General features: G+C 47.4%; 1 protein-coding gene across 1 annotated transcript in view; it reads right to left on the bottom strand.

Annotated features, from left to right (window-relative positions):
• Positions 1-19,478, bottom strand: part of EPHB1 (EPH receptor B1) — a 455,697-nt gene that overhangs the window by 85,186 nt on the left and 351,033 nt on the right. Inside the window, exons 7-9 of the mRNA XM_040233096.1 lie at positions 15,380-15,542; positions 11,751-11,859; positions 10,838-10,902 (exon numbers count right to left, since the gene is read on the bottom strand). Coding sequence (XP_040089030.1) covers positions 10,838-10,902; positions 11,751-11,859; positions 15,380-15,542 — 337 coding nt within the window. The remainder of the gene's footprint in view (positions 1-10,837; positions 10,903-11,750; positions 11,860-15,379; positions 15,543-19,478) is intronic.

Below are 19,478 nucleotides of genomic sequence, written 5' to 3'. Positions count from 1 at the left end.
GGTGTGAGCTGGAGTGTCCCCACACGACTCCCATCAGTCATCAGTTGGGGCCTGCTCTGCCTGCTGTGCAGGTGGGCTGGAAGGGTCCAGGGCCAGAGAGGTGCTTAGGTGAAGAAACACAGATGCTTTAGGCGGAAGTTAGCCCCTGTGTGCTGGAGGGCTGGGCCCTGGAGACAAAGCCACAGCAAAAGACCCACTCAAAATGCTAAAAGGGTGGCAGGCCAGTGTCGACAACCTGTGACTTCTCCCCAGTTCTGGACTGAGATGAGAAAAGGCTGAGAGGCCAGAGGCGGGGATCCCAAGGTGAGGTCAGAACTCTGAAGCCTCTCACTAACTGGGCATTTTGCAGCAAGACCACATACATCTCTTCTATTATTTTTTTCTTCTGCCGAAGGAGGAGAAACACCTTCTTCCCGGGGCGGCTGTAATATTAAAGACCACATTGCAAGTGACAGATCTAACATGGTGCCGGGTGTACAGGGAGGGCTCACAAGTTGAAACACGCATGATTACTATCAGTAAATTGTTCTAGGAAGTGTATGGGGAGGTAGGAAGCTGGGGTGGTGGGGGTGGACAGTGTTAAGGTTATATTAGTTACTTTAAAAATACCACCTTGTTATTTTGGATTAAGGGCTTTTAAACGATGTGTGCTAAGCTGTCCTACAGGAACTCTTCCACGAAAACTAATTAAACAATCTAGAATGCGCTGTAATGAATGGTTTGCAAGTAAAGACATATGTAAGGATGAATGAGAGAGGATTCTGAGTTAATGAGCTCCACAGATATTGGCCCTGATCAGTTGTGGGAAGGAACTATTCCCAGAAGGGAGAGTTTCATCTCTTAATGGTGCCAGGATTCATTCAGGCCAATGATGTCCGGGCAAGTGTGTCTTCATGGGAGAAAGTTCACCTTCTAATCACTGTCCGGTTTATTCATGAGCAGGTGTGTTACCTCACTGGCATGTGGAATTAAGGTGTGTGTGTGTGTGTGCGTGCATATGAGTGCGTGCATATATGGCGTGTGTGCCTGAGCAAACAAATGTATATCCATGTATGAAAGTGTGTGTATGCGTGCATGCACACAACGTCTCAACTGCTGCTCTGGGCCAGGCATGGGCTTTGGTCATCGCCAGTTTTTCACAAGAAACCAAGGAGAGCACGCAGGCTAGGAGAGCTGATGTAATATCAGTTTAGAATCCCTGCACCTATGCAGGGTAGGAATCAGTCTTTGTTTTCCCTGAAACTGAGGGTATCGTTATTAGACTGAGGCAGAAAAACTGAAATCAGAAGTCTAAAATTGATTCAAACCCAGCTGTTTTGGGATGACAAGGGTCTGATACAGTCAGCCTAGGAATGGCCCTGGCTGGACTCCTCTGCTGAGGCGGTGTCTATTCCTAAGTCTGGAGAACCATTTGGCTAAACATGTGCTCTGAAGGCTCTTCCTGCATCCATCTTATCCCTGGATGACACATCTCACCAGACCTCTCTCCCGCATCACTACCGTTTTTCTAGTCCCAGAAGGAGATGTGGGGGAAAAAAATGCCTTCAGCTACGCAGAACAGGTCATTTGTCTTTTGGCTCATTTTGTGTTTCTGCATAAATCCTGCATCAGCCTGTTCCTGCTCCCACTTGCCAGTGAGCAGTTTTTAATTATCAGGGAAATGGTATTTAGTGCAATGAATCACCAGACAGTGAACAAGGAATTCACGTCAGCTGCGGAGTCGGGCACAGCCAAACATTTGGAGACAGGGCTCAGAAAATGTTCTCAGATTGTGAGTGTTGGGGAAATATTACTAACGGCAGTTACAATAATATCAGATGTAATATAGCTCTATAATGTAAGACATTTTATAATGCTCCGTTCAATGCTTCTCATTATTATTAGTGTTAATATTGCAATATTTATAATATTTTATAGTTTCTGGTTATTTTCATTATTTTTAACATATACCTTTGGCACAAAAATGGTATGCACAGATCTAAACTGATTGATGGTACCAAGAGAGAGAGAAAACTCTTCAATTTTATGATCTTCTAGTTTGCTAATTTCTATTGAAGGTATGATTTGCAGATACGTTTGTTCTTTGCTCTCAAAATTCATTTAAGCTATGACTAGGGTCACAGCCTGGATGGCTAAAGCTTTAAAGGACCATAGTCCCAGGAGATCTGCAAAATCTTACACATGAACCAAGGCTTTAAAGATATTAGGTGAAGTCACTCAGTCGTGTCTGACTCTTTGCGACCCTGTGGACTGTAACCTACTAGGCTTCTCCGTCCATGGGATTCTCCAGGCAAGAATACTGGAGTGGATTGCCATTTCCTTCTCTAGGGGATCTTCCTGACCCAGGGATCGAACCCAGGTCTCCCGCATTGGAGGCAGACGCTTTAACCTCTGAGCCACCAGGGAAGGTTTAAAGATATTAAGTTTGGGGAAAAATGACTCAGCCACTATCCAGAGCCTTCCTACATGGTACGGAGCAGTCCATGAAGCACAAGAAATTGCTGGCTATGGCTGGAGAATCTGGATCAGGAGATCAGGATGCTCTCATAAGGAAAGAGGCTGGGGCAAATTGGGCGGATGCTGGCAGACTGTGGGGTGTAGCTAAAAGTCAGCTTGACATGTTTGCAAGTGCCAGGGTCCAGGACAGGAGAGCATAGGCTGGGAAAGGGCCAGTTCTAAACAGTCGGTAACATTTGGGTATTAACAGTGGAAGGAGAAGATGGAATGCTGCCATCCAGTCCTCTTGCACATTCAGAAAGTACAAAAATGGTACCATGCACATTTTGTGGGTCCCATGACAGAGGCTTCAGGGCTGCCAGGAAGAGCCCAGTGCCTTCCTGCTGGTGGAAGATTCCTGGAATCACACAGCGGGGTCCAGAAAGCTAGTGTATTAATTAGGCTGTTTTCAGTCTTTGATATCTTGTGTCCCAGCAGATCTGATGGAGCCATGGGGAAGGTGGAAGGCTGCCCCTCCTTTCCCATTCTGGAGCCAAGGCAGACTTTGCCATACTCGATAATTCACCTAAATTTAGTCCAGATATCTAAGCACAAGAAGGAAGCTGTTTAGGGGTTCCTGGGAGGGACCTCAGCTAGTCCTCTGCCTCGGGATGTTGATCACTCATTTTCTCAGTGCTAACCCATCACCCAACTGTGCCAGGGACCGTAGGAGCCACAGGGGAAACAAAGCTCATGGAGCTCTCAGGTCACTGAGACATGAACTAACTGGGGAGCGGGGCTGGAGAGTCTAGAATCAGGAGCCCACAACTGGAAATGAGCTGAAAGTGTCGCAGAAACCAGAAAAGGCAGAAGACTGTGGGGCATCCCACAGAAGACTGGCAAGTCTCAGAGTCAGAGACCAAAAAGAACAGGTCACATGGTCCTTCACTGATGAGGGACAAGCTTGGAGTGTCACAAGGCACAGTTCAGAGTGATACCTGCTGTTGCATGAGTGAGGAGAGTGTGGAAGGAAGTGGGGTCCAAGGTGGAACACTGCCGATACACTAGTGGGAGGGCCTTGACTACCATCACAGACATCCAATTGCTGCCACTGGACACACAGAGCTGACCACTGTGCCAGCAGCAGGGGAGGGATGTGCTGAGAAAAAGACATCGGGGAGTTCATTCGGCTGGCAGCCCTCACCACTCCCATGCATTGTTAGGAGGAAGGGGCTGGAGGCTGAGAAAACAGCTCTGAGGTTGTTACAGTAATTAAGGTGCAAGATAACAGTTTTTAGCCAGAGCCTCACAGCGACAACAGCAGAAAAAGCAAGAGAAATTTCAAAGGAAAATCTGACAGCACTTGGTGAGCAATTAAAGATGAGGAATGAAGGAAGGACCAGAAGACTCTGAATTAATGTCAAGATTTCCAGACTCAAGTGGTACTATTAACTACGTGATGCACTTTTGGAAGGAAACTTGATTGTCCAGGAAGTTTGCAAGCGTGGTTTTAGACTTTGAATGCATGGATGAAACATACGGGTGCCTAGAAGTCAATCTGAAAACTCAGAATAGAAACAGAGCTGCAAGACTGGATGTGGAGTGGTGGATGTGGGGGACACGTGAGTGACAGCCGAAGCTATTGGTATGAAAGGCTAAGCATTGGGCAGTTTCCTAGACCAAATCTACCAGGAAAGGTGGGCGGGCACTAGAAATACTTTGCTCCACCTGGTTCTTGGGACCAAGGCCAGGAAAATGGATGGATGTCTTTTTCCATGAAAGAAGAGGTCATGGGTACCCAGCCAAAGTTAGAGGAAGAATCCAAGACGGGGAGCCCCAGGGTGGGCAACAAGCCTGGGGGAAAAAGCACAGAGTCTGAGGAGACTCTTCATTCAACCTTTTGTTCGGAGGTTTTACCACATTTCAAGATTTGTTCTTAAAAGCACAGTCACAGCCTAATATGTGTCTCTAGGAGAAAAAAAGTCGATCACAGGCTACTTACTTCTTGATAGAGAAAGGTATTTCAGGAAAAACAGTTTAACATCTCTCTACTTCTTGGGTATCAATGATTAAGACAGGAATGTCCTTCCAGACAAGGCCCCCTGTCTCTGGGCCACTGAAGTCCTTTCAGGAACCTGAGGGCAACAGCCCAGGAGCTGGGGACTCAAAGAGTTAAACTGGTTTCTAGAACTCTGGCTTAGAGCCAACAGCAGCCACACAGGTGAAGCCAGCTCATTAAATTTATTTGGCATTTAATAAGCACTCACTGAACACTCAGCCACCTTTTGCACCTGGGGGCCTTTCCCCTTCTTCCCATCGGCCCTCATTTACTCCTGTTCAGGTGCCTCCAGGAGAGGCAGCCAAATGCCCAGTCTGTCTCCCTCCTCCAGGTATACCTGACCTTCACCCTGGTGTCCAAGGTAATTCTCAGCACACTGGATGCTGTGGTCTGCACGGTTGGGAAATCCCTCCCACCCAGAGTCAAGCAAGCTGGAGCTAGAGGAAATCTTGGAGCTAGATGTGCTTCTGGGATGAATCAAGTCCAGTATCTTACCTAAAGCAAAACTCCATTCTACAGCATCTTTTACTGAGATCTGTGTCTGTGAGAGCAGAGAGCTCACCCCTCTCTCCACAAAGCAGCCTGTCTCTGCATGGACAGTTCCAATTTGGGGGGCTGTTCTTACACTGAATCAAATTTGGCCTACTTGGATCTCTCACTGATGGTTCTGTTTATCTTCACAAAGCACAACAGCGTCACCTTTCCTTTGCCATGATGGTATCATGCTTGGTGATGACCCCCAGGTCCCTCCCTGGATGTGACAGTTGGACCATAAAGAAGGCTGAACATCAAAGAATTGATGCTTTTGAACTGTGGTGCTGGAGAAGACTCGAGAGTCCCCTGGACAGCAAGGAGATCAAACCAGTCAATCTTAAAGGAAATTAACCCTGAATATTCATTGGAAGGACTGATGCTGATGCTGAAGCCCCAATACTTTGGCTACCCGATAAGGAGAGCCGACTTATTGAAAAAGACCTTAACACTGGGAAAGATTGAGGACAAGAGGAGAAGGGGGTGACAGAGGATGAGATGGTTGGATGGCATCACTGTCTCAATGGACATGAGTTTGAGCAAACTCCAGGAGACAGTGAAGGACGGGGAAATCTGGAGTGCTACAGTCCATGGGGTCACAAACTCGGACATGACTGAGCAGCAGAAAAAAAAAAAAAAAACTGCCTGCATTTCCCCAGCAGCAAATCAGTTGGTGTCTCTGAGGTCACAGCTTGGCACCCTCCATGGGCTGGCTGCTTTGTTGACAATATCCTTCTTGACATGGGGCCCCCAGAACCAAGAACGTCCCTTTAGATGTTTCTCACCAGTGCAGAGGACAGCATGTCCATGTATTACCTCCTCTGATCCAAACTTTAATCTTGACCATAGAGTTAGACAGACCTGAGTTTAAAACTTTATGTTGTAAATCACTAACTCCAAGACTCTGGACAGGCTTCTGGATTTTTCTGAGGCTGTTTCCTCACATGTGAAATCTACCTCATGGGATGGTTATGAGGATTAAATTAGTTACTGTGCTTAACACAGTCAATGTTCAAGGTGGAGGCTTTTGGCAGTATTTTCCTGCTTTAGTGGCAGTGCTTAGCCTTTTTTACTAGTTTTTTTATCATTCCTACTAAGCATGGGATCAAGTAAATACACAAGCTTTCTCATACAAACAGATAGCAAGTCAGGTCTCCTCCTTTTCTTACTGCTTTATTTTTGTTTTAACCAACACTAGCTTCTAGATTTATCCCTCTAACATTTTGTCTTGCAGATTTCAAATTAGCATTCAGAGATGTTGGATAGTTCTGAATTTTGATTCTATCTTCTGTGGTGTTACTTATACCTTCCAACTGTTACCTACAAACTTGATAAGCATCCCTAGGTTTGCACCTGACTATGATTTTAAAAAACAATCAAACAAACAAGAGATCAAATTGGACAAGGACTAAGATAAAACTGATGACTCCCTCCCTGGCTGAGAGACTCACTAACCTACTTTCTTTCTGTATGAAGACCAGCTCTGTACCCACTTCACTGTGCTTCTTCCCCTTAGGAGACCATCAAATATTTTGCCAAAACATGCAATGTCTTGCAAATGTACAGCCCTAGTAAATGAGATGAGGGCCCTATGGTGGTTTAGTCACTAAGTTGTGCTGACTCTTGTGACCCCATGGACTGTAACCTGCCAGGGATTCTCTGTCCATGGTATTTTCCATGCAAGAATAGAAGTTGGAGTGAGTTGCCATTTCCTTCTCCAGGGGATCTTCCCGACCCAGGAATCGAACCTGGGTCTTCTACATTGCAGGCAGATTTTTTACCCACTGAGGTATGAGGGAAGTCTGTATAACTTTTCTTAATAATAACTTTTAAAATAATCCTGTATTTAATCCTTAATAATCCCCAATGATCACTGAACTTAGTTTTAAATGCCCTGAAGGCATCTGCTTCCTAGTTTCTTGGGTATTTGGCAGGGATTGAGCTCACACTTATGTTCTGAGGTCCCTATGTTCAGTCCTCTTGTCCTGTGTGGAAATTAATGTGTGCCAGTCTTTTATTTTGGATACATATCTCATTTGTTTTCAAAATTTCTCAAAGTTTAATAAAAATAGCTCTGTGATGATAACTGCAGTTGCCTGTAACACGGAGATGATTCTGTTGGGGCTTCTTTCTGAAAACCCTTGACCCCTTCCCAAGCCCTCACCTTCTCTCCCCACTTCTGCTCACTCCATCCATCTTAGAATCCAGTGCAGTGTTAACTACCATCCAGTGTGTAGTTATCCAAGCCTTAAAATTACCTGGTAGCATTTCCCAAATATAGCATCAACTGGAACTTTTCTAAAGACAGATTCCCAAGCCCACCTGGATCATCCCATCCAGCCAGTTTTTAGTCAGCCAGCACCTTCTGAGGACTGTCCCGTGGAAACCATAAGAACTTACCATCTGTCTGCCTCTTTCTAGACATGGGAAACCCACACTTACCCACTCACCCTTGAACATGAACCACAGGCTCCCAGGCTCTTCAGCCCAGCATCTGGCACCATATCCACACACTTTCTCTTCCCTACCTGCCTTCCCTCTAGTCACTCTCACCCCAGTCAAATCCACCTTTACAAGTCCATTCTCTGTGCTGCAGGCTCAGAGCCTGCCCTGGAAAGCACTTGGTATTCTCAAATTGATGAGATCTATTGCATCTCCACAGTCTAGAGAGGCCATTACATTTGCCAATGTTTCTATTATGTCTCCTTCAGCCTTCGCATCAGCTTGAAGGGCAGGTCTGGGAGGACAGATGCCAGCAGACTCTGTATGAAGCCCTGTGTCCTGCCTGCAGGGGCCTTCTTGGGTACTGCTGAGTGAGGCTGGGGAGCTGCCGCAGGTTTCTTGTCCCTTCCAGGGCAGGAAGCGCTGAGATGTCCAGGTTAGCATCCACGTCCCCACAGTGAGGTGCATGCATATAGGTAGCCCAGGAATGGTTGTGTGCACACTTTCAGATCAAGTGCATCCGCCTTTCTGCCTCCTGCAGTGGGATCCAGAGGAGGAGCCAACAAACCACCATCTAGGACTCCTGAGATTGGTCCTCATGTTTTGACTGGCTCCTGACCTCCAGCCACCTTGAGCCTCTGCAATATGGAGAGATGATGGGCTCTGCAGCCAGGTTTAGAGAACATGAGGTCTGTCTCTGCCACCCATGAGCTGCGAGACCTGGCAGTCATGGAACCTCCCTAGATTAATGCCTGCCACCTAGAGTGGTTGTCAGGGTTGGAGGAGTTGAAATGAGCTACCAGAATAAAGTTCCCCCTGCATGGCACTGGGTAAGCTTTCCATAACAAATTATTCCTACCCTCCCCCATCTCGGGCCAGGTCTGTCCTCCATCAGAGCCTTGAGTTTCCTCTTCTGCTATGTGTGTGCTGTGTCTTCCCCAGCTCCACATCCCTTTGGCTGGTTCTCCAACTGTAATAGCGTTAGTCAGAGTGACGGATGTCCATGGGAGAAAATGCACTGATGCAATTCAGTGCGTGAGGCTATGAGTTCAGAGAACAAGAGTGCGGGAGAGAAGCCAGGTTTCAGGGACTGGGTAAAAAGAAAAGGGTTATTAATAGAAAGAAAGAGCATTTATAAAAGGAGAACAGATTTAAAAAGAAGACAGACTTCTAAGGCAGCAGAGGGACTGAACTCTGGTGCAGGAAGAACTCTGTGTGCCCAAGTCCTGGGGATGAAGACTGCACAGCTTGTCAACACTGTGTCCTCAGCCATCCTCAGTGGTTTCTGCTACTGAGGACTGGGTGTTGGGTCTTCTGTGGACCCTGAGAATCAGGGAGGCTTGATTCTCTTGGCCTTAGAGATGAGAATTCCCCAGAAGGAGGCAGTGAGCAGTTTGGAAGTCTATCTGTGATTGTGGGTGACACGTGGCAGCCCAGGGAAGCCAGCCTCTCCAGAGAAGAAAGTCAGGTCAGAGGCTGAAGAGGCCAAAAAGGCAATAAGATGCACCCCTGCTTGATGCCTGGGAACTCTCTGTACCCCCAATGAAGGGTATAAGATTTAACTTGCATACCTTTAAAAGGAGGGGCTACCTCCTAGGGTATCCCATTCTCATTTTGGGCGTCTTTAGTTTTTTAGTCTTTAGTGGCTCTCCAGGTGGCCAGGCATCAGCCCAGAGCAGGGAGGCGGGGTGATGTCAGAACCCCAGGAGGCAGAGACAGGGAGCTGAGGTGGTGGAGAGAGCCCACCAGGTAATCCTGATGCACCCTGGAGGGGGCACCTCCACCTGAGAATCACAGACAAATCAAAGTCTCTGTCCTTAGGAAGCTAAAGACATGCTTGGAAGGGAAATGCATCAGTTTATGTTAAGTAAAAGTATCTGAAGATTTTGCTTTGAAGTGCAAAATCAGAATGTGAGGAAAGGAGAGAGAACACATTAGGATTTCCCTCTAAAACCAGTGACGTCTGGTTAAAATGGAGGCCCAGGTGGCCTACTGGGGGAAAGAAAGAGGGATAGATGGACCTGGAGTGTTGCAGGAGCTATGCCTGTAGCGTTAGAAGGGGGCTGCTCTCCCAATCTCCCTCCCCTGACCTCAGTTTGTGTTGCTGAACATGGGTGTGAGCTGGACCACCCTGAGAGAGCCTCAGGGTCTCAGCCGGTGCCCAGGCCACAGCCCCATCCCCACCATGACTTACAACAGCAGCCCAGGTGCCAGGGGCTGGACCCTTGGAAGATTCTTGGTCTTGGATTGAAAACCCTGGGGAACAAAGCCGTATCTACAGAGCAACCTCTGCATCGCCCCAGCCAGCACCAGCCTTGCCCTCACTCGAACACGAACTCCTCCGTGGCAAACTTGCTATGTGAGCACCCCGGCATCACTCTTTTGCCTGGGGTCACCTCGAGTGAGAACTTTTGCCTCAGACGCCATTTCCACTCCCAGAACCACCCAGAGAAGGCCTGCTTATGGTAGGTATAGACACAGCCTGTTTTCCATGCTCTCTACCCAGGGAGCAGGGAGAGGGGGCTGGTACAGTCGCAGCAGCACTGAGGTGAGATGCTGCTCACGGAGGAAGCCAGAGACAGAGAGGGCAGAGCACGCAGCGCCGGGGCAGGGTTCTGAGTGTGTCCGTGGAATCTGAAAGGAGTTATTTAGAAACAGCATGTCTGCTATAAGGATTTAAGCATTCTGCTTCCTGGAGGCAGGCAATAACCCAGCTGACCAGTGGGGACCTCTGCAGACCCTGCAGTGTTGTTATGACACACGTCAAAGAAGAATTCCGACACAGGACTTAGCATCACAAGTTGGTAAAGGCAAATTTTAGTTATAAAAATATTATATATAGGTTTTGAAAAAAGAGAGTAGATAATGAGTGAAAAACTTTTAAAGGCACTGCTTAAAAGAGAACACTTGGGAGATATCCCAACACTTTGGCCTCTTGGGCTCTGCTATCTTTTTAATTCCCTCCGTTCAAGTTATCTGGCTTATCTGTGAATTTGGTTAACACATTCCCCAGCCGCCTCATTGGATAAGATAAGGCAGAAGATGTTAATAGAGAACCCTCCATCTTTTTCCACTGAGTCTGATTTCAGGATTCATTGACTTGCTAAACTCAGTCTCCCTGCATTCCGTGTCCTCTATGGGCTTATCAGTGAGGAAGATAATCTACCTGCCAGGCATTCAATAAGTGCCCATGATGGGTGGACGCAGATGGGGTGGACAGCCTTGGTCCCTGGGGACCCAGCCTCTGGGCACTGGTGGCTGGGAGGGGGCTCTCAGTGGGGACGGGCCAGTCTGCCTACAAGGAGCCCCCAAGCACTTGCCTCTTGACTCCGGAGCTCAGGTGGTGGGTGGCTCAGGCTTTCTACTCACCTCGGCCCGTGCTGTAATGCTGGAGCTTATCACTGTACACAGCTTCTTTGCTGTAAGCACGTTTCCTGTGGACACAAGGGAGAGGAGCTCTCTCAGCCAGGGTACATCCACACCACTCTGCTCCCAGGACCTCCACCCAGGCCCCCTGTGCTGATGGGGCCTCGCCCGGGCTTCTCCTGGGGTTGGGAACTGCAGCTGTCCCTTAAGCGGAACTCCTGTCGTGGCCAGCATTCTAGCTTGACCATCTCCATGGGCAGCGGGCTCTGCTTTCACGTCAAGGTCTTTCAGAGGTCAGGCAGGGCCAGGGTCTCTACAGAGCTTGGTGAGAGGCCCTGGAGGGTGCCTGCTAGCACTCTGGCTGCCCTGTGGAACTTCTCGGGAGGGTCCCGCTGAATCTAGGCTAACCACCCAAGGCAGCAGCAGCAGCAGTATTAAAAATTCACGAGAACTTCCTACCTCCTGTAGGACCCGCTCTTGCAGAGCTCCTCTTTCCCTCCTTAGCTCCCTGCTGCCCACCTGCACGCTGTGCCCAGGCCTCAGCTCTGTAGCCAGAGGATGGGTTGAGGCACAGGGTGGGATGTTCCAGAGGGTCAAATGCAATTTTGTAACTGTCACTCCAGGAAGATCATCGTGTGTAGGGGTGGGGTTAAATGAGTGAGTGAAAATGAGGTTGGGGGACAAATGCTCAGAGCCTTGCCCAGCCCCTCCAGAGGATTTATCCCCAGCACAGAGAAAATAAATGATCTGGAAAGTTCTAGGCTGCCCATGGACAGAGAAAGGGTGATGACTGGTGAGCTTGATGGTGTGTCCCTGAACAGTCACGTCCTGTTCAGTCCACATGACCAGGGAGAGTCCATGAGCCAGCCTTCCTGGGTCTGAGGAGAGCAGGCAGGAGCGGGGCCAGGGGGCCTACCTGCTGCAGACGATGGAGATGGCCACCAAGGACACCACAAACACCACCCCAGCTGCCGCTGAGCCAGCGATCAGGGGCAGCTGCTCCCGCAGCTCAGACTTGTAATCATCTAGCAGAGAGAGAGGTATTAGAAGCTTCCTGTCTGCCCTCTGCATGGGGCTGCTACTCAGTGATGCCACCAAGGACATCAGAGTGATAGACAGAGTTTCTATATTTCAGAGTTGTAAGCCTGACCCAAACCAAGAGTAATCTTTAAGTCACACACACTCACAAAAACAACCCCAAACAAATAATGCCAATAATAAAAGCAAGATAACAGTGACAGAGGACCTCACAACTAAGAGCTGATGACATTAGCCCCAGAGCAAAGGTAACTCTGTCTCCCTGCACTCATTCGGAAGGCCTCTCAAAGGTCTGTCAGCCATGCCAAGGATACATCTAACAGGGGGTATGGAAACCACTGCTGAAGTACCTTCTAAGACACAAAGTTGCTGAGATGAAGCCAGTCTACAGATTCACTGAGCAGAGGCTTAAGAGAATCTGCAGCCACCCAGTACCACATCCAGTGCTGCAGAGAACGAAGACACGTTGAGAAACAGCCCAGAACTCTCAAGCTCACACTCGAGAAGAATAGGGTCCTGGCTTCTGCCAGTGTTAGAAACACATGGGGGAGTGGCTGCCTGCGGGTCACAGAGGTGGACAGAGCTCTCTCAAACCCTGGCTTTACCATGGGGAAGCTTAGTGATCTTAGACAAAGCATCTAGTCCTTGACTCTCAGATTCTTTATCTGTTAAAATAAATTTTTAAATTAAATCATGTGACATATATTTCAGTGTCTGATGTATCACAGATGCCCCAAATACAAATTCTCTTCTCCTGAATCCATACAAACCACTCCGCCCAGGGGCCTATTGTTATTATTGCGGTTCTTCTCTCACTTGGTGTCAAGGAGCCATCACAGAATTTTGGGACTGAGGCAGATGGGGGTCAAGCTATTTATGTCCTATTACAATTGGGGCTGCCAGATATAGTGAACAAAAATATGGGATGATCAGTTACATGTGAATTTCACATAAACAACAAATAAGGTTTTAATCTAACCCAAATATTGCCTGGGAGATACTTAGACAAACATTATTTGTTATTTACCTGAAATTCACATGTAACTGACCTGTATTTTATCTGCACCAGCCCCCCCACACCGCCTGCCATCATTCTGAGGTTCCCTGCTCTGCAGGTTTCGGCTCTGCAGAATCGCTCAAGCCCAGTGATTAGACCCTTTTCCAGGCCCCTCCTCAGATCTAATGAACTGGAACCTCTGAGTGAAAGGCAGGGTATCTGCATGTTTACCAAGCACTCAGCGTGGCTTTTATGTGCCCTAATGTTTGGGAACCATGGTTCAACTTGGTGGCTACAGGAGGAGATTTGCAAAGACAAGGATATTGTTCTAGAAGCCTCCCACTCTCTAGAAATCCATTTTAAAGAGTGAAGGTAGAGTTTCAGTTTCCCTCTGCTGTGAACTTTTTGTAACATGTGTTTTTAAAAAAGTTAATTTGGCAAAAATAAAACAAACAAAAGGAACCACAGGGAGGAGTCCATGTAAATTAAAAAATTCCTAAGCCATGTGACCTTTAGCCCTTCAAATTGATTTCTAGATGCTTCCAGAACCAGTATCCTTGGGTTTAGAAGTCTTCTTTACCCACAGTGTGGGTATAAACAAACACTGGGGCATAAGAATCACCCAGAATGCTTGGCAAACATGTATATACTTGGCAAACATATAGATATAGAGTATATACTATATCTACATATACTGTATATACTGATTTATACTGCTGTATAAATCAGTTTTTAAAAAATTAGACAGCCAAGCCAAAGGTTAGCAGGTTGTAGCTAAGTGCAGCCCAGAACCACAGCAGCTCTGTCCTTGTGGAGGTCACCAGTCCAAAGCATGGCCACTGACCCTGGGTGGGATCCCACAGGTCCTCCTCGACCCAATGACCCTATCACTGACAACCTTCAGACTCACCTTTGTGCTGCAGGGAGGCCTGAAGCCTCAGTGAACATAATTATTACTGATGTGTGAACCTCAGTCATTAAGACAAATACTCTCCAATTTGGCCACTTACCAGAACTCTCTTACATCCAGCTCCTCTTGGGTTTACAAAACTTAACTGCCAAATGTAAAAGGAATAGCCTTCTTGGGAGAAATTTGTTACTTCTTGATTTGTCTAGCAGAATTGCCAAGAGACCAGTGCTCACAGCTTTTTGAATTTGGGGCTTTTAATCCTGTGTACTTCTTGATGCCAAAGTGTCCATAAATCTAGATGTGAAGTAAGGTACAAAGAGGGGAACAGAGTCCTTAAGGAACTGAAGATGGACTGTGTTCTTTTCACACCAGCGGCATCATTAATCTGGATAAACTGGCTCACCTTTCTATCCTAACTCACCATCCTCAAAATATGAGTCCAAACTCACCTAAAATAAACTCAGAACTGACTGCAAACTCTAATCCTACAGAGGCCAGACAGCTCACATTGAAGCATCCAGGTACAGACCACTGGGAAGTGATAAGCCCTGCGTGGGGCAGCAAGCCTCTGTCTCAAGACAAAGTCCTCACATTAGGATGCTCACCAGCATTGCCTTCTCTTACAATTTTTCAAAAGAAAATGGATATTATAATTTTTATATAAAATCACTTGATTTTTAAACCTTTCCGATGACTTTCCAGAGATTGTTGGCCTAAAATAAAAGGTTTTTCAAGGGCAGAGTGTTTTCTATATAATTTAAATAATAAAGGAAAAAATTAAAGCCTTTCTATTTGAGAGGCTGGGAATAGATTGATACTTGGGAGCTACCAGGAAACAGCCCATCAGTGAATAAATATAGATAGGTAGTAGATAAAATGAGTACATACACTATGGAAAGTAGCTAATGAAATAGATACCCATACACAAGTCTGAGGTTACAGGGAAACAGAATTTTCATAACAAATAAAGGGGGTGATCTCAGAGGAGTAGCAGAGACTGTGGCAACAGGGAACTAATAAAGCCCAAAGGTGGAAGTATTTTCAGGGACAAGATCGTCTAGCCTTGGTGACAGCTTGGAAAGCAGTGGCTGTTCTCTCTGGAGACACCTCAGCTGGACCTCCTGGGGTCACATGTGAAGCTGTTTTAAATACTCTGAGGCGTGTGGGACAGGCACTCCCCAGTGCGTCCCTCTGTTTTCTTCCCGGAGCCCTTGACTCATGCAGTGAGGCTGTGCACTCAGCTCCCAGCCCCGAGAGCAGAGGAGTGAAGTGAGAGTGAGGTTGAAACAACACAGAACCCCAGAAGAGCATGTCCTTTCATTTTGCATTGGGCTCACTGCTCTGCAGACACAGGCGTGCATGCGGGAGCCTCTGCACGTGCGCGGTACAGAGACCTGCGAAGAAAACCCACTAGATATCGAAAACCCGGCCAGGCTTCAGACAGATGCTCTGCCTAGTGAATGCAGGTCCTCCTGGGGGCAAACGAGGCAATTCCACTGGAATCCAGTTAGCAGCTGGCATTTCGGCTGTGACCACTGCCTCCTGGGGGCTTCTCCCCCTTCTGCCTGCCCTGATCCCAGGTCACCCGCCTGCCCCTTACCGTCCGTCAAGGTCTGGAAGCACATCTTGCCACTGAACTTTCCATAGCCGGCCACGGTGCGCGCGCGCACCTGGACCACGTACACCATGCCGGGCCGCAGGCCGTCAATCCGCGCGGTGTTGGTCTGGCTCCTGGCCATGGAGGAGTTGAACTCATTGTGTTCCTGCAGGAGAGCAAGAGAAAGGGGTTGGCAGCCTGCTCCTGAGCACTTGGGCCCCTCGATTCTGGGTCCTTCAGATCTGCTAGAAGTTGTTCAGAGCCCCAGGCTATCCCTCGAAACCCCACAGGCTGGGCTGGACCTAAAGAATAATAAACGGACTCTGGACTGTGGGGTGGTGATGGTCTGAAGAGAGGTTTGAGTAAATGGCTGAGCTCTCAGGGCTTGGCAAGGGGACAGTCGTTTTCTACTCTTCCCCTCCAGGGATGAGAGACAGAATTACAAAGCACTTGCAGCTTTGCACACCCCCTCTCATCCCTGACCTCAGCAGAAGCAAACGGCCACATCTGCACCTGCCTGCCTCTCTTTGCATTGCTTCTGCTGAGCCCTGGTCTTTCCTCTCCTGGTCACTCCTCACAACGGCTGTTCTAGATCACACCTTAAGAGACCTCAAGTCCTTAGAGAAATGACTTCGCTCTGCTAAAAAGCTTGAGACCAAGCTAAAAAGCTTGAAGCTGGACTACCTCCCACACCTGCTTCTGCTTTCATCTTGGCATGTGTCTGTCTGGGTGCCCACTGTCTGAGTTCCTCTCCATCAGCATCTATGGAGGGCATGCGCCTTCTCCCTGGAGAACATGGCCTCTGCCCTAACCCCTCCCACTATTTAGGGGGTCAGTCCTACTCTCTGTGCGCCGTTCTCTTCAGCACCCTCTGCCTGGCCCTCTACAGTCCCTGTCACCTGCCCATGGGTATCCTCTGGTGCTCACAGACCTGCTGTGTCTTTCTTCCTTCTGACTCTCCCACCCATCATGAGTGCCTCACTGTGTCCTTGCTTGTGCTCTCTTTGCTGCTGATCTTGTGTAACATATGGTTTGGCCTGAACTTTCGTAGCTTCCTATCTTTTCTGCCACTCTCTTCCTACCCAACCCAAAGTTCTTTTGTAAAAAAGATCTCTGACTCCCTAAAGCTATTATCAGATAGACAAAACTCCTAACTCTCAGTCCAGGGGCCTTTCACAATGAAGTCAACTCCAATCTCTCACATCCCCCTGAGCTGCCACCTTGCTGCCTCTCTGGGTACCATAGCCCTGGCCTCCAGACCTTTGCTTAGGTTGTTTTCCCAGTCTGAAATGCCTCTCTCCAGGGGCTCCTCTGCATTTTCCGGTTTCCTTAAGCCTACACCCCTCAAGATCTCCTCTTCCAGGAAAGTGCCCCTCACTGTTCCAGCCCAAGGACTCTCTTCACTGCTGCCCATCATCTTTCTACCTCGCCCACATGCACCAGCTCATCTCTAATCATTTCCATGCGACCATCATGGAGATGGCAGCTGTTCAGAATCTAGGTCTGCCCCTGGTTTGCACTGTGAGTCTTAGAACAAAATGAAGATCTTAGGTCACCAGGAAGGAAGCCCCCAAGTCCCACATGCAGATCTAGGGCACTGTGACGAATTCTAGGCATAGCAGTTCAAGAGGCAGGGTGATAAATGAGGGGAAAGTTGTTGACCAGTGTGGTCTGTGAGCCACATCCTTAGTCAAAGGACAGAAGAAATGTTGGGAGTTGAACCGGGACAAAAGAATACAGTACAGTGATAAGAAATCACCATCATCTTAAAATATATAGACGTCTACTGTGCAAGGGCAGAGATGACCTGATATGCGATCATTCATTCATTTGGCCAGATGGTCACCATGACAACACACTACCATGTGGTGCCTGCTACCAAGGGCTGTGGGTATCAAGCCATGGTCCCTGCCTTTGGGTACACAACATCTTGTGGGGTGGGGTTGAAGACTGCAGTGCTGAGTGAGTGATGGCACAGAGGGCAGCTCAAGGGGTTATGAGGGTGCAGTAGAGGGCCCCCCCAGCCCAGACTAGTAAGGTGGTGGGGAGGGACTCAGAGAAAGGGTGGCATGAGTTAGTCCTGAAAGATGAAAGAAATTAGCCCCATGGATGAGTGAGGAGAGTAAGAACTGAATAGACTATCCTTTGAGAACAGAATAAAACCTGCAAAAGTGGGGCTGAAAGATTAGGCACCTGCAAGTAACTGGGAATCTGGCATGGGGGTGGTGATGAGTGACTTACATCATTTAGTCATACATCATTTGATCTATTTAAAAAGCAAGTGGATTCCTAACCCCACTCCACCCCCAATAAGGAATTCAGCAAAAAAGAAGGCTGTCCACTCTAGAAGGGATGCCATCTAAAACTTTCATCATTACTATCTTGACACACTGAAAACACGGTCTGAAACTATGAAAACATGGTCCTTGCAAATTAGGACAAAATCCCATTGCTCCAAAATCTAGGCAGCTGCCTGAATTCTCTGGTTTTATTGTATGGGATGCAAGTGTGCACTGCTTGAAATATGTGAAACATCTCCTGGGCAGCTCTTTTCCTGAAAAATGTGTGTTGGTGTATTGGCATTTGGATGGCGAGAACCCATAATCACTTTATTGTCCACACATCCTTCAAGAAGTTCAGTGATTAAAATGAGTATCAGTCCTTGTTCTCTCAAAACCGTTCATCAACCTCAGGCAGATAAGAGTGAAGAGCAGAGTTGCTTTTCCTTTTCTTCTTCTTTTTTTGGTTGCTTACGATTTTGGAAGTGTGAGGGGGACAGATGCTGCAGCTGTTGAGGGCAGAAACCACATCTTCCTTCTCCATCCCTAACATGTAGCAGGGGGCTCACCTTGCCTGGGTGCCCAACACCTCAGTGCTAAATGAATAAATCAACAGTCCACTTTGGACCAGTAATTTAAACCCATGGATGGAGCACAAGATATTGCCAAGGTCTGAGTGGGTTCCTGTGAGAAAATGAAGGGTGGAAATAAATTTGAAGGGTAGAAATACCCAAGGCCTAAAGCAATCTGTCCTCACCTAGTTAATATGAAGAGCGAGTCCACGGCTAAATGCTTAATCATTAAGACAGCCAAGAGCAGCTGTAGACGTTCTCCCTTGGTTTGCCTATAAGCACTGACGTCAGGAGTGAAAAGTGCTACAAGACAGTAAACAAGAGAGAATGATGAATGGAAGCATATTAAAATGGGGAAGAAGATGAGCATGGGAGAGGCCCTGGGAGTGTCATCAGCTGATGGCATCTGAGCTCTCTATTAATGAGCTATTGGAGGAGATGAAAGCCTCATTGATTCCACTCACAGTACTGAAGTTGACAGGTGTCCCAAGCAAAACCAAGAGAGTGATGTGGAGTGGGAGACCCAGACCTGGAAAACTACAGCCTATGACCAACTACCTGTTTTTGCAAATAAAGTTTTATTGGATCCCAGCCATGCCCATATTCTATTGTCATCTATCTATTGCCCATGGCTGCTTCCTGCTATAAAGGCACAGTTGAGTAGTTGCAGTAGAGACTATGGCCTGTAAGCCTAAAATAATCACTAACTGGTCCTCACAGAAAAATGATGCTGATTCCTAGTTTAGAAGAAGTGGCAAGGGAAGGAGGAATGATGAGTTCTATTTCTTTGGACTGAATCCAGGACATCTACTGGGCTGAGTTCTGTTTGCATCTTCTAAAGACCAGGATTCCACCCCCTGTGGAACAGGCAGGCAAATGATTCTGGCTATAAGTATTTGGATTGAAAATTAAGATACACTCTCTTATTTCCGAGGCCACACTAATTTTGAACAGCATCAACGTTGCATCCCATCTTTCATTGAGCTCAGAAATATACTGAAATATAATAAAAATATCTACAGTTCCAATTCTGTGGTTCCCTAGCTGTGGCCTGTGAGGTTAAGGGTAGATCATTTGACCTTTCTGTGACTTAGTTCTATCATCCATAAGTCGGTTATACTCAACTTTCAAGTATCTTTCATTTCTTTTGAGGATCAGAACTAATATATCTGTGAATATCTGGCATATAACTGGCACTCCATATGTGGTGAATTATTGTTATTGTGATTATTATTTCAAAATACCCTCACA

Source organism: Oryx dammah, unplaced genomic scaffold, assembly GCF_014754425.2.
Source record: "Oryx dammah isolate SB20612 unplaced genomic scaffold, SCBI_Odam_1.1 HiC_scaffold_2, whole genome shotgun sequence".
NCBI lineage: Eukaryota > Metazoa > Chordata > Mammalia > Artiodactyla > Bovidae > Oryx > Oryx dammah.
The sequence above is the reverse complement of the archived record's forward strand: the minus strand, read 5'-3'. Positions and strand labels throughout refer to the sequence as shown.